Below are 15309 nucleotides of genomic sequence, written 5' to 3'. Positions count from 1 at the left end.
TGCATGCTCATTTAATACAAGTTATAAAAAATTTAATAATCTAAATTGATATTTTAGATATCACAAGGGACAAATTATAAATATTTTAAAGAAATATGTCCCTAAGAACTACCTAATTAACCCAGTTGGCTGGAACCTATATTGGGTTCTGAAGTCGTTTTTAACTTGAACCTTAATTTAAATTTAGGGCTTTCAGAGAGTTCTTTAAATGTTTAATTTCTTTATGAGGTTTTGTTAGAAGTGGTTGATGATCCAATAACCAAGAAGGTCTAGTACCTCGCCACAGTCTGAAAGTCAAAATATTGAAATAAAATATTTAATTGACTAACTGATAAAGCATTAAAATTAGGATCAGTTAATGCTTTAGAAAAATTTTCAAATATTTTCTACTTGGAAATGTCAAACTTAGATTTTTCTTAAAATATTTTTTTGTAAAAACTTAGCAAAATTATTTCTTTAATAGTGAGTCAAAAATATTTTGTTGGTTGATTTTTTTTTTACTTAGAAAAATTTCTCAAATTTTTTTTTACAAAGTTGTCTAACTTAGAAATTTCTGTTAGAAAATTTATATTAAAATTTTTTTTTTGAACTATTGCAAATTTTTAGTGATAACAAAATTTTATTGATCAAATTTTTTTCCAAGTTTTTTTGGAACCCTTAGATTTTTATTGTTACTCAATTTTTATGTGATCAAAGGGGGAGAAGGAAAATATTAAGTCCAGGGGGAGGTAGATTCAATTTTCTTTATTTTTTGCACTTTAATGCAGAATTTATTGTTATAATTTTATGTCTTTTTACCCTATCTTAACTTGGATTGTTCACATCAAAAAGGGGGAGATTGTTGGAACCCCAAGGATGTTTTGATGTGATCAACCAAGTTAGGTTAGGTCATGTGGTGTTTTAACTTTGTGTCTAAATGTGCAGGAGCTTAGGAGCACAAAAAGTTGAGCGAAAGACGCAGCTAGCGAGAAGGACGGCACGGGAGAGAGCCGATGGACTCGGTGCGTCTAAGGGACGAGGTGCTGTGGAAGAGTACGCGGACGGACGAGAAGAAAACGCGCGGAGTTTCAGAGGGACTAGAAGCTGGAGCGGAAGGTCGCTCGAGAAGGCCGAAATTGGGTTCGAGTAAGCCTTATTTCGATTGGTTGAAATCACCCAAATGAGCAGAGCCGGAGCAGAAGACCCGTACCGAGGTGAGCAGCACCGGAGCAGAGGGCCCAGACCAAAAAGTCAACTAAGTTGACTTTAGTGGTCAAGGCGCCCGGACCCATTCCGGGTGCCCGGAACTCGATTTTGACCGGATCGCGTTTGACCGTGATCCATTGCGAAGAGGATAAAACTTTATCCCCCTTCCATGTGCCTTGAACCCTCCAGGCGCCCCTACCAAGGCTATAAATACAATCTTGGTCCAGAAGCTAGAACAGAACAAGCAAGTGCATATTCTACACTTGTGTGTTTCTCTTGTCTAGTTTAGCTTCTCATTTTTTATACGTCATTGCTGTAAGAGGCTTCTCTGCCTAAAGGAGATCTTTAGTGTGCGATTCATTCCTTGGATTAACAACCTCCTGATTGTAACGAAGTCAAATTCGTATGCCTCTTCTTTTAGTTTCTTTCTTTATTTAATTATATGTAAGTGTTCTTTTAAAAGTTCGAGAAGGGTATTTCTTTTTGTGCAGTACTAGTCAACCCTTCGATAGTCGGCCACCAACGGTCCCCAACAAGTGGTATCAGAGCCAGGATGCTTCAGGAAGACTAACCGCCGATCGAAGCAAAGACGATGACCAGACCAAGCATATACCCACCAAAGTTCGAGGGGGAGTTCGCTAGCTGAAAAAAGCGAATGCAGGTATTTTCCAAAATGGATTTTGATTTACTTTTGATAATGGAGTTTGGTTTTAAAGCACCAAAAGGGAAAGAAAAATACCAGTGGATGAAAAAAGAGCAGGCCAACTACATGGCAAATGGCAAAACAGAGTTCCACCTGCTGAGCGTCCTTCCACCACAAGAAGTCAACTGGATCAGCAACTACAACTTAGCAAAGGAGCTTTGGGAGAAGTTCCTTAAGCTACACGAAGGGACGTCCGAAGCTAATCTCGCGAGGCAGGACTTATTTCGCAACCAGCTGACTAACCTACGGCTTGAAGAAGACGAAACAATTGTGCATCTCCACTCGAGGATTAAGGAGCTCATCACCGGACTATCGAATCTCGGAGAAAAGGTAAGTAACCGAGATTCGCTAAGGTACACGTTAAATGCATTTCCTAGGAATACGAAATGGACTTCACCAGTAGATGCTTTTTATATCTCTAATGACTTAGAAAATATTACCTTAGAAGAATTATTTTCTACATTTGAAGTGCATGAATCGAGATGTGTAGGTACGAAGGAGCCGAAGTACAATATTGCCCTCAAGGCAGCGAGAGATTAACATGAGTCAGAATCATCTCTCGACAACAAGGAAATGGTTATGATGCTAAGGTGCTTTAAAAAGTTGTTTAATTCAAGTAAAACTAACCATCCGTAGGGTAGAAATAAAAGGACGATCAGATGTTACCACTGCAATAAAGAAGGTCACGTCAAAGACAACTACCCCAAGCTATGGAACAAGGACAAGGATAAAGGAAAGAAGTCTGTCCAAACAAAGAAGTTCAAGACACTAAAAGCGACGTGTGACGATACGTCGTCCGAATCGGAAGTCGAGGCCTTCTCCAGACTTGCATTAATGGCAAGTTATCAAGACGAGGACTACGATTCAAGCTCGTCCGAAATGAGTATCGAGAGCATAGATGAAGGGGAAGCTACGTTGGAAGAAAACAATAGTTCAGGGGGAGCCACGGATAACGAGGTCGACAAGATAAGTCAGGTACGATCTCTTCCTCTCGATAAATTATTTAAGTTTGTTAAAATATTAACTAAAAATTGCTGCAAATTAGAAAAAGAGATTAAAAATTAAAAATTAATTCTAGCTAAATCCTGCCCGTTAGAAGAGTTTGACAAAGTAAAATTAGAAAATGATAATTTGTAAAAGGAAATAAATAACTTAAAAAATCTTACATGCTCATCTAATACAAGTTATAGAAAATTCAATAATCTAAATTGGTATTTTAGATATCACAAGGGACAAACTAGAAATATTTTAAAGAAATATGTCCCTAAGAACTACCTAATTAACCCAGTTGGCTAGAACCTATATTGGGTTCCGAAGTCATGTTTAACTTGAACCTTAATTTAAATTTAGGGCTTTCAGAGAGTTCTTTAAATGTTTAATTTCTTTATGAGGCTTTGTCTAAAAGTGGTTGATGATCTAATAACCAAGAAGGCCTAGTGCCTCACCACAGCTTAGAAGCCAAAATATTGAAATAAAATATTTAATTAACTAACTGATAAAGTATTAAAATTAGGATCAGTTAATGCTTTAGAAAATTTTTCAAATATTTTCTACTTGGAAATGTCAAACTTCGATTTTTCTTTAAAATAATTTTTTACAAAATCTTAGCAAAATTATTTCTTTAATAGTCAGTCAAAAATATTTTGCTGGTTGAATTTTTTTTACTTAGAAAAAATTTTCAGATTTTTTTTGCAAAATTGTCTTAGAAATTTTCTGTTAGAAAATTATCTTAAAATATTTTTTTGAACTATTGCAAATTTTTAGTGATAACAAAATTTTAGTGATCAAATTTTTTTCCAAGTTTTTTTCGTACCCTTAGATTTTTCTTGTTACCCCATTTTTATGTTATCAAAGGGGGAGAAGGAAAAGATTAAGTCTAGGGGGAGGTAGATTCAATTTTCTTTATTTTTTGCACTTTAATGCAGAATTTATTATTATAATTTTATGTCTTTTTACACTAACTTAACTTGGATTGCTCACATCAAAAAGGGGGAGATTGTTGGAACCCCAAGGATATTTTTATGTGATCAACCAAGTTAGGTTAGGTCTTGTAGTGTTTTAACCTTGTGTCTAAGTGTGCAGGAGCTTAAGAGCACAAGAAGTCAAGCGAAAGACGCAGCTAGCGAGAAGGGCGGCACGGGAGAGAGCCGACGAGCTCGGTGCGTCCATGGGATGAGGTGCTGCGGAAGAGTACGTGGGTGGACGAGAAGGAAGCGCGTAGCGTTTCTGAGGGACGAGAAGCCGGAGTGGAAGGTTGCTCGAGAAAGTCGAAATTGGGTTCAGGTGAGTCTTATTTCGATTGGTTGAAATCACCCAAGCAAGCAGAACCGAAGCGAAAGACCCGGATCGAGGTGAGTAGCACCAGCACCGGAGCAGAGGGCCCGGACCAAAAAGTCAACTAAGTTGACTTTAGTGGTCCAGGCGCCCGGACCCATTCCGGGCGCCCGGATAGATTTCGAGCACCCAGAACCCAATTTTGATCGGATCGCGTTTGACCACGATCCATTGCGAAGGGGATAAAACTTTATCCCCCTTCCAGGTGCCTGGAACCCTCCAGGCACCCCGACCAAGGCTATAAATACAACCTTGGTCCAGAAGCTAGAACATAACAAGCAAGTGCATATTCTACACTTGTGCGCTTCTCTTGTCTAGTTTAGCTTCTCATTTTTTGTACGTCAATCTGTAAGAGGCTTCTCCGCTTGAAGGAGATCTTTAGTGTACGATTCATTCCTTGGATTAACAACCTCCCCGGTTGTTACCAAGTCAAATCCGTGAGTCTCTTCTTTTAGTTTCTTTCTTTATTTAATTATATGCAAGTGTTCTTTTAAAAGTTTGAGAAGGGTATTTCTTTTAATTTGTGCAATGTTAATCAACCCTTTGATAGTCGGCCACCAACGATCCCTAACAATAGCATGATTTCAAGCTCAAAAAATATCGTCTGAATCCTTTTCTGAGACTCCAATCAATTTGTCTTAAAAAAAAATATGTTGTAGCAATTACAAAATCATAATTACTATAACTATGTAGCAACTATGGTTTAGTAGCTTTTAAGTGCTCAATTTAGATGGGAGATAAAATAACAATGAGAACAATACTGAAAAATAGTTGTGTCATTTTATATGAGTGTGAGATGTCTTTTTGATAAAAAAAAAAAAATCAACATAGAATGCCCCTTTGACGATTCGATAAAAAAAAGGTGCTATTTTGACTTTTGCCTTTTTTTTTTTTTTTTTTTTTTTTTTTGTCACTTATTGGATGTCCATCATCGAATCTCACAAACCATCATCAAATGTCTAAGGTTAACTAGTCACTTTAAGCTCATTAGTAATGGAGAAAATTTCATTTTACCCATCATAGTCGTTTACTTCTTCAAAATACCCCCATGTTTAAAGTTGTTATTTTACTGCAGAATTCGAATTCCTCGCTGAAATGTCTCCATAGCTGACAATCATTTGCACTACACATGATACCATATAATTTTGCAATTCAACTTGCGGTTGAATTTTTCATCGAAAAGGTTTTCTAAGGGGCAAAAGACATGAAATGTCTAGTGGTGTTAACAAACTCAAAAATGACCAAAATATTTGATTTTTATATCACGCAACTGATTTTCAAATCTGCTTATGCCATCAAAACTAGGACAAAATTGGCACAGAAAGCCTGCAAATTGTTGTAATTTTGCAAATCAGCTTGTAATGGAATTTCTAATCACACTAAGTTTTTCAGGAAAGAAACTTTGAATATCTCTCTAATCTCTAATGATGTTAATAAACTTACATAGACAAAAATTTAAATTTTTAGTGGAAACTGATTTGCATCATCAAAACGAGCACAATAGAATGTTTGTAAGCTGATTTGCAAATCAACTTCCAGTGGAATTTTTCATTAAAATTTTTGTGGCAAAAAGCTTTGAAATATCTTTCTAGTGGTGGTGACAAACTTAAAGTGGCCAAAATCTTCAGTTTTTAAAACCTACAGATTTTCAAATCAGCTTGCACCATAAAATAATTTATTAGCCGATTATGCAATCAGCTTGTAGCGAATATTTTCATCAAAATTAGCTTCTTTGGATAAAAGTATATTTTACTATCTTTCTAGTGCTGTCTAAAAGCTCAAAGCAGCTAAATTCTTTGTTTTAAAACCATAAACTGATTTGCAATGGCTTGTGGTACATTATGTCACATGCAATGCACCTAACTATTAACTCCATTAGTAGTTGATGCAGGAGACGCATTTTGCAAGGGTTTAAGATCTGAGACATAAAATGACAACTTTGATTGTGTGGAGACATTTTGAGTTTTCTCTAACAGTGGCACTAAATCACAAGTGGCATGTATAAGATAAAATTCTTAATAAAGAATAACATATATCAAAATATAACTATCAAATAGAATATCTAATTCGAACTTCTCACTAGTCAATTGTAATTTGAATAATTAAATATTCACAATAAATGAGCACCCCAGTAATTTGTCAGTAACTACAAGAGATGTACCAGCATTTTCCAAATATTTGGATGATTTGAAGAAATCTATGGCAAATAAAAGACAAATTTCAATTTAATTGATGGTGCAACAAATCAAGCATGAACTCATAACTAGAAAATACAGAAACCGACAACTTATTAACTGTTTGAGGCAGAGCTACATGCAAAAAGAAAATAAGCATATAAAATAGCTTTACAATATCACTGGATCAAGGGATATTTTTAGGATAAAAGATCAACCATATGTCTAGTTTCTAAGAATGCATTTCTCAACTTTGATGTGTATGTCATTGGGCATTCACTCAATTTTCATTGAAAAATAACCGTAAATCTGTGGATCATTTTATGACAACATTCCTTGAAATCAGCTTGCACAACTATGTTTATAAATCATTAAGATGTAGCATTCTAAAATAAATGTTTGAAGCAAAGGAACTTCAGCATTAGTAGATTTTGATGATAAGATGAATGCATGGAATCTTGGAATGGCTTATCAGCCAACAATGTAAACTTCTTAGCAAGGCATAAACCTTCAAACTGGAACAAAATAGTTTTCCTACAAAAGGTATTATTTTCTTGGTTTGCCACAAATGAATCCCAGAGGTTCTTCAAGGGTAACAGGCCACAGTTCTTCAAATCGACAAAGCGTCAAGATACAAAAAAAAAAAAAAAAACACATCCAACATATCTGATCCACCAGATTTGAATGGGATGTTTATGATCAACTGCTAGTGGTGACTACTATCTTTGACCCCTTCTGCTTCCTCCTTTGCCTTTCTTGCAGCAGCTCTTATCTGTCGCTGCTCCTCTTTGTAAATTCTGTTTCTCCGTTTAAACTGCACAAGTTGATAAATACTAAATGAAATGTGGGCTCGGAGTGTAGCTTCTTGTTAAAAATATGCCTGAGTTTGAAAGATGATACTTCAAATGAAATACGTGTCAATCACTGCAAACCATATTCTCGTGTACAATTCGGCAACATAAACAATGAAAATTGGCGACTTGCTGGACAGGCAGGCAAACATTCCAGAGATATTGGATAGAAGACTATCCCTTATCATTTAGAAAAAGAACAAACTAAGTATACTAGTTAAGAGTGTTCACTAACTGAACCCAACTATTTTTCTACCTGACCTGAATTTTACTCCAAATGACAAATGGGTACACAAATTGGAAGCTAGATATACTAATATTAAGTTAGTTACATAATCTAGAAAAGGACGAACAAAAAAACAAAAGATAAACTATGGCATTTAACAATGATAAAAAAAAACAACAACAACAACAACAAAGAATACGATACTAGTGCAGCAGTATGAAGGCATGAGTCTCTGGATAGATGTTGAAGGTCCCCTCCCCACCACAGGATTCTAGTTTTTAAGGATGGATAATACTTGGTGCAACGTTGCAGAGTGATATAGATAGGTTAGAGTTCTAGCATTTACCTTTAAACAAAGAGTTAGTATCCATCAGGCGACTGAGTAAAATCCGATATTACTCCAAGAGATGAGGATATGAGAGAGACTATTAAAATTCAAACGTATACTCAAAAGAAAGAGGATACTAAAAAGAAAGACTACTAATGTGACTTTTTGAAGTTGCTATCGACAAAGAAGGGTGTTACAAAGGTAGGTGAGATTACCGTTTCATTCATCCACTCTAATAACAGTGAAATGTTGATAGCAAACATAATTGTTGATCATTTGCTTGAATAGGAAGTAGCTTTTAGAAATAACAGATTATAATTAATCTCATCTTAAATACACAACAACAACCATAGTTATTAAAGGCGCTCACCTAGCTGTGCCTAGGCGCAAGGTACAGCTAGGAGAGCCTCCAACGCCTATGTGCCTTAAGCGTGCGCCTTGTGAGAGGCGGCAAGCATGCTTGAGGCATGATTTTTCTCGTACAAATACAAATCATGTAAAAAAAAACTTTTTAAAGCCCCAGTCCATACCTTTAATTACCCTTTTAATTAATTACATAGCATACATGCGATACTTATTTCTCTACTTGTGAATGAAAATATTTAAAGAAGTACTAAATAAATTTATTATAAAAAATAAAATTAAAATAATTTGTTATTGTGTGAAGCTTCATTCCAAAAGAAGAAACATGTTGAAGCAAAAAAGACTAAATGATTTAGGCTTTATTAAGTATAATAGGACTTTGACACGTCTATATGATATGTGTGACGCTGTTGACCTATTTCTTTGGATGAGATAAATGCTAACAATGAATGGTTGATGGAGGATTGAATGATAACACCAATGAAGAAAATGATTTAGTATTTAATTATGACAATTTGACTTGGGGTGAAGATGCATGAGCTTTTGGAGTTAGTGAAGATGCCTACCGTTTTAAATTTAGAATTTCATTTTCTTTAAAAAAAGTAAGGGCAACAACATCAAAAGGAACTAAGTGGAGCTTCTACAAGTCAACTTATTGATGAAGATGAGCTATATAAATTTAAAACATTCGGTGATGATGATGATATGATTGAGGAAGATGATGATGATTTAGATATCTGAAGTTTTTTTTTAAATTTGAATTATGCATATAATGTATTTATTTGCTAATGAATTTTATATTTACATTATTATTTAATATTTTATGGGCTATAGTTTTGTTAGTGAAATATTTTGGTAGAAATTCTTTATATATATTTGAATTATAAAAACTTATACCCAAAGCGTCTTACTTCGGTAAAGAGAGTGTCTTACTTCTGTAAGGTGTGTGCCTCACGTACACCTCATGCCACATAGCACTTATGCGCTTTAGGGCGCCTCATGCCTTAAATAGCAATGACAGCAACCAAGTCTTTATCTCACTATGTGAGGTCAGGTATATGGATCCTCTTGTGTCATTGGGCTCTATCTCCCACTATATCAATGAATTTTATGTTATTTTATCATTGTTAACCGAGTCTTATTTACTCTCCCTATGCCTTTATTAATGTACATATTTATCATGCTCTCACATCACCTAACTAGAACATTTATTGAACACCTAAATACATGTCTATACTATCCTAAACTCTCAAATGTTTTCGTTTCTTATCCGTCTATCTTAAATAATACACAAAAATATGTGAAAACAAAAAAGATTGTAAATGTCATATATTACAAGGTCTAAATAGAAACTTTAGATTAATAATAAGTATAGATAGAGGGGGTTATCATATGTTAAAAAATGAAATGATCTTTCCTTCAATAACTCTAACTAGATATGAAAATCATGATTCACATCTCCATTCTCCAACGAACACCAATAGCCCGAACAAAAAAAAATATATCGAAGCTACCGCCTAGCTCTAGTCTGACTACCTCCAGTATCTTCCCCGTACAATTCCTCTCCTACACAGACCACACATGCTTGCATCCTCTCAAACTCTCATGTATTAGTCATATGATTCCTCATTTCTAGTTGCAAATGCAAGCCTTTGCTTCAAATCATTATTAGCATCAACCCCAACACCACTTCAAATCGCCATTATGCACAAGTTGTGACTAAAGGGCACAATACCCCAAGGTTACTACCTCCGAATCACATGTAATGACTACCATTAACCTTAACGTCTAGAAACCAACCTCATCTCCGCACACTAGTGCGACTACAGCCTTCAAAGTGGGATACTTTTCTCTGCTATCAGTGTGTGTACATTGTCACAATCATAGTTGTTAGAATCATACAATTCACAATTCATATCGTATGATTTGTAATGATTCACATGAAAGAATAATATGGTTTTTATATATCAATCAAAAATGAAAAGAGCCTTGACAATTCACTTCAGTTCAATATAATTTAATATAAATCTTATCTTATACAATTCCAGAAAGAAAAAACATAGACTAATTGAAAGTAAAATATAATTCATTAAAAAATTGAATCAAACTGAATATACTAGAAATTAAATGTCATTATAAAATAAGAAACAGGATTTATGTTATATTATTAAAATATAAAGATTGAAGAAATTGACATCTCAAAGTTATTGATGACATCGAAGAAGACAAAAGTCACATGGAGACACAAATTCAACAATAGCCAAGGAAGGTAGATTTTTCACTCAACAATGACTCAAATTACATTAAGGGCCAAATCAATGGTGACTTATAAGTGATGTGATATCAAGTTGTGTTCAATTTGATGACAAAGATTTTTCTATATCAAAAGTATATGATGATAAAAGTTTTCATTGCTCATTTGTTTCAATGTTTAATGAGATTAAATACACAGAGCTTGCATATTGTCATAAATCTATATATTATAAATCAACATAACTTTTGTCTTTACTACTATATTATTAATAGAATATTCCATCATTTATATATTTTTAAATGTCAAAACTTTTCCATATGAAAGAGAAGCAAGTTGGAAGTCAGCTAAAAATCTACGGTAATTCCCTAAGAAAATATAAGGGTCCCTTGCACAAGAGGCTATATTGCCAAAATTATGGGGGAGAATGTTATGCACATACAATATCCTACCATGTGGGCTCTTTAGTGGAGCCATACTTCACATAAGCATTCTAGAATAAACAAAGTCAGCCATACACCATTATAATGCCAAATTCCAAAAAGTCATGCACAATTTTAAATATCATGCAAACATTTGAGTCTTATGGCATTCTTCAAGGTTACTTTAATGTCAAAGTCAACAAGCAACCCATGCAACCATCGAGCAAAATGTGAAATGCGAATATTTAAAAAGAATTCAACTCTTTCCCAAAGAATCTTTTTATTTTCTTATGATTTTTCAAGTATTTCATTGGCATTCGTGACCATTTTGGAATATGAGGATCATGCTTTATAAAAGAGCATTGTATTTTGCTTAAGTGGAATCAAAACTAAGCATTTTTGAACTTCTGTATTCTAGCTCTCTCTCGAAGATGAACGTTGCTTACAACAAAATGACTGCATGACACTAGCTATAGCAATAATGTGCAAGATCAATCATCATCGTTTGATTCTATGTCGTCATCTACTTTTGGGTCTACCAACTCAGATCATTTATATACTTCTCATTATCCTCAATGTGACAATGATGATGAAAACAATGTAAACAATCTGGAAAAACATAGCATACAATGGTGAAATTAAGAACTAATAAATCATTAAGATTGTATTGATCCAGAAAGAGTTAAATTGCCTACTACTCATGCAGAAAAAGTTATTTATTGACAACGTAAGGTTTGACTCTCTTTTTTAACTTCATATATCAAAATAATATTTTGAGCACTTATTCAAGCATAATGTTAATCCTTCTTAGGATATTCTCAAACTTTTACCTTTTCAATATATGACAATTTAATTATTCATTTATTTTAAATTTTTTTCACCTATCCTACAATTCTAACTCGACCAATACTTTACTTTAACAACAAGCCAATATTGGCGCTGATATCTATTTTGTGAACTATGATGAGTAGGTTGCTAAAATAGAAAGGGCATTCTAAAATCATAAACGATTGTCATGTGCTCTTTAAGCTAAAAAGTTTTTTTTTTTTTATAAGGTTGTATATGTTCTATTTTAAGGAACTGAGAGTTGAGCTATTAAGAAACAATAAATAAGACAATTAAATTAATCTAAGAAAATGAGAATGTTAGGATCCAAATGTAGGGTTACTAGCAAAAATGATACAAAATTATAGTATTACAAGGGGGCAATTAGGTGGATCTTCAATAAATAGTAACATAAGAACAAAACATTGAAAGTGCATAAATACAATAAAAGGAAACTAATGAATTTATATGGGAGACGAAAGGAGTGTAGAAGGAAACCAAACAAACTTCTAGTTATTGTAATAAAATTTAAAAATTTAATTGGTTTCAATATTTCTAGGATATATTTTTGCATAGTGCACCAAGTAATAAAAAAATCCACGTAGTCAACCCTAAATAGTTAAGGCATAGATGGCTTGGTATTGCCTGAAGTAATACAGATGTTACAATAAGGATGTCACAATTTTTCCATCTGCTCAAAGGCATATATGCTTTGAGTTACTGAGCCGTCAATTTCATAACATGTGAACTTGTAAGAACAAGATAAACACAATGCACAAATTGTTGACAAGAGAGAAGATACGTCGCTAAACTGCTGCTAAACCACATTTTGACTGAACTTCTAAGCAGGTGCCAAACAGCTCACCTCAGAACTAGAAATTGCAGATAGAACTGACACCCCCAACCTTCAAATAACCAAATATCAATGTTCCAAAAAAAGCTCCCTCAAGACTATAAACCAGTAGAATATGAGCCAACAACCTAAAAAAATCTTACCATCCAGCCATTTCTACAGGAAATTTTCAATCTGAAATTCTGTATAATTTAACAAACTTATCAAAACAGTCCTTTAGCTGTAATTAAGTGAATGCACCATTTGATTCCCTAGTAAAAAGCTTATTGATTAGTTATTACAAGATAAGGAGTTGAGGACCTTGGAAATAATCTATAATTCTCAAGGTGAGGAAAACATTTACTCGTCAACCTTAAATTACTTACAGCATATCACTGATAGATCCTAGCTTAAGCAAAATACCACATTTATCCATATGAGCAAATTAAATCCATGAGTGGTTATAGAGGCCAACCATATTTAGCTATCTTTCAGACTATTCACTACAAAGAAGTGAGGCAAAGTATTCAACAATGTTGTTTTCTTGAGTACAAAAAAATTAAACACCTTAAGATAGGATATCCATGTGCAAAAAATATAAATAACCTATGAGCAATCAAAATTTCTATATTTCTTATTTGGGTTCTAATAAGATTGCGACTACTGCTTCACCTCAGTCATAAATTACATACACAAACGAATTTCCAAAATTTATTCCAGTTTCATGAATTAGGTGTACCAACAACCACAGACATCGATGCCACCAAAACAAAAAAGCACGTCTTTACATTAAATACTGCATCTTCATGCGAAAGATTTAGGTAAAGAGAAGTGCATTAGAAGATAATAACTAAAAAGAGGTTGGATCTGAGGGATGACCTCTTTGGCGTGGTGGAGGCATTCGAAGTAGTCCTCCCGGAGGAAAGTGCACTCCTTTGGCTCCCGGCAGCGCGACATGCACTCGCTGAATTCGTTCCAGAAGTCATAGCACCGGCCCTTGTTCCCCGATATGCCCCATCCTGACGCCATCTCGCTCTCGCTGATTCCTTGCTCTCGCCCTTCAGCTTTCCCCTTCGAAACGATCTGATCTGAGAAATAGAAGAAATTGGGATCTGCCTGAGGAGATGAAGCACACAGCCATCGAAATCGATTTGGTGAGACCTAAATACTATGTATTGGGCCCAGCCCAAGTTCATGTAAATCCAGGCCCATTACTCAGACCAACCACCCAGGAGTAGGAGCCTCGATTTACCCACTCCCTTGGGGCCGGGCTAACCACTCACCACTGAAATGGATTAAGCTCGGGTATTTATTTATGAGAAAAATAAAAATTAAAAATGTCCTAATTATCTGAATTATTAAAATGTATTTAAAAAGGATGTTTTATTGTATTTATCATATTGAAGATGGTCTATTACGATAGGTAAAATTAAATTATTTTTTTAATTTAATTTGATTATAAAAACTATACATATACTTTTATATTAAAAAAATATTAATTTGGTTAATATTACGTAATGTTGGTTAAATCACTTTAAAAAAAATAAAATCGTTTAAAAATAACTATTACAATTTGCAGTAGTCACTTAACTTTTTTTTATCGAGAATTGTGTCAAAAATCAATGACTAGGGTCAGGAATAAGGATAGGTTTTTTTAAAACCAAATATTGAACTTAAGTTTTTCATTAAGGCAGTCTTTTATATTATAATTTTTTCCCATTTCAAAGTGGCCATTAAAGAAATTTATTTTATTTTGTTTGTTGTTTAGGAGGAACTAGCAGTTACAAATAACTAGTTTTGGCCATTTTTCTTTTATATATATATATATATATATATATACAGACTTGATATGGTGGGTGACGCTTTGTGAGCGATGTGCAGACGTGGTGTTACCATCTCGATTTCTCTATAAATAAAATATTCCTATTATTCTCTCTCTCCGGTCGACCTCTTGTCACTCGCCAATCTCTCTCTCCCCCTCGCTTCTGCCGTCTCCCTCCCCGCTCTCTCTCTCCCTCGCTTCCTCCGTCTCCGGCGTCCTGTGTCCGACCGACATCTCTCTCCCGTCGGTGGCTGTTTAATATTAAAATCTCCCTCGCTGCTCTCACTCCCCCTTTCTCGCTCCCTCCTTCAAAGTCCTCCCTCGAAACTCGTCCCTCGCTCCCCCTTTCTCACTCCCGGTGGGAAAGTTTCTCCGACGTCTTCTATCACACAGCTGCTGTGAGCTCTTACCACCTCACTCCAATTTAATTTGTGTATCCACACCGTTATATCCTTCAAGAATTGTATAATTGTATAAAGAAGCATCGCGCCGCTGAAGTTCTAAACGTTCCATCAACTACTTCGCAGGAAATTGTCCTTGTAGTGGATTGATCGTTGTAGAAGGTCGGAAGGATTTATGCTACGACATGGAAGGTCGACGGCTGCAACAACCGCAAGTCGGAAGGATTTATGCTACGACATGGAAGGCCAACGGCTGCAACAACCGCCTGCTCTACTTCAGACCTTACTTTGCTGCTACAAGGTGTAGCAGCTACACGGAGAGGTAGCTGCTACAATGTGCAGCAGTTAACTCTCCGTGTAGCTGCGACACCTTGTAGCAGCTAACTTCGTAAGTCATTTTTCTAGTAGCCCTATTTTCTAACCGAGATTAACTCAGCAGCACGACTTTTCATATTGCTCGGTTTCCCCATAAATAAAATATGTCTTTTATTCTCTCTCCCCTTCGCCACTCTGTTCAAAAATTCCACCACGAAAATTACCCAAATTAAAATCTCCCCTTGCCGACCTCTCTCTCCCTTGCTCCCTTCCCTCT

The 15309-nt window shown here is 35.0% G+C and overlaps 1 protein-coding gene across 1 annotated transcript; it reads right to left on the bottom strand.

Annotated features, from left to right (window-relative positions):
- Positions 1-6852: 6852 nt before the first annotated feature.
- On the bottom strand, positions 6853-13632 carry LOC121967212 (NADH dehydrogenase [ubiquinone] iron-sulfur protein 5-B-like). The gene is made up of 2 exons (XM_042517297.1): positions 13374-13632; positions 6853-7210 (listed from the first exon to the last, which is right to left on the bottom strand). Exons 1-2 carry the CDS (start codon positions 13521-13523, stop codon positions 7103-7105), a joined length of 258 nt encoding a protein of 85 aa, XP_042373231.1. The 5' UTR covers positions 13524-13632; the 3' UTR covers positions 6853-7102.
- Positions 13633-15309: the final 1677 nt, after the last annotated feature.

Source organism: Zingiber officinale, chromosome 3B (genome assembly GCF_018446385.1).
Source record: "Zingiber officinale cultivar Zhangliang chromosome 3B, Zo_v1.1, whole genome shotgun sequence".
Lineage (NCBI taxonomy): Eukaryota > Viridiplantae > Streptophyta > Magnoliopsida > Zingiberales > Zingiberaceae > Zingiber > Zingiber officinale.
The sequence above is the reverse complement of the archived record's forward strand: the minus strand, read 5'-3'. Positions and strand labels throughout refer to the sequence as shown.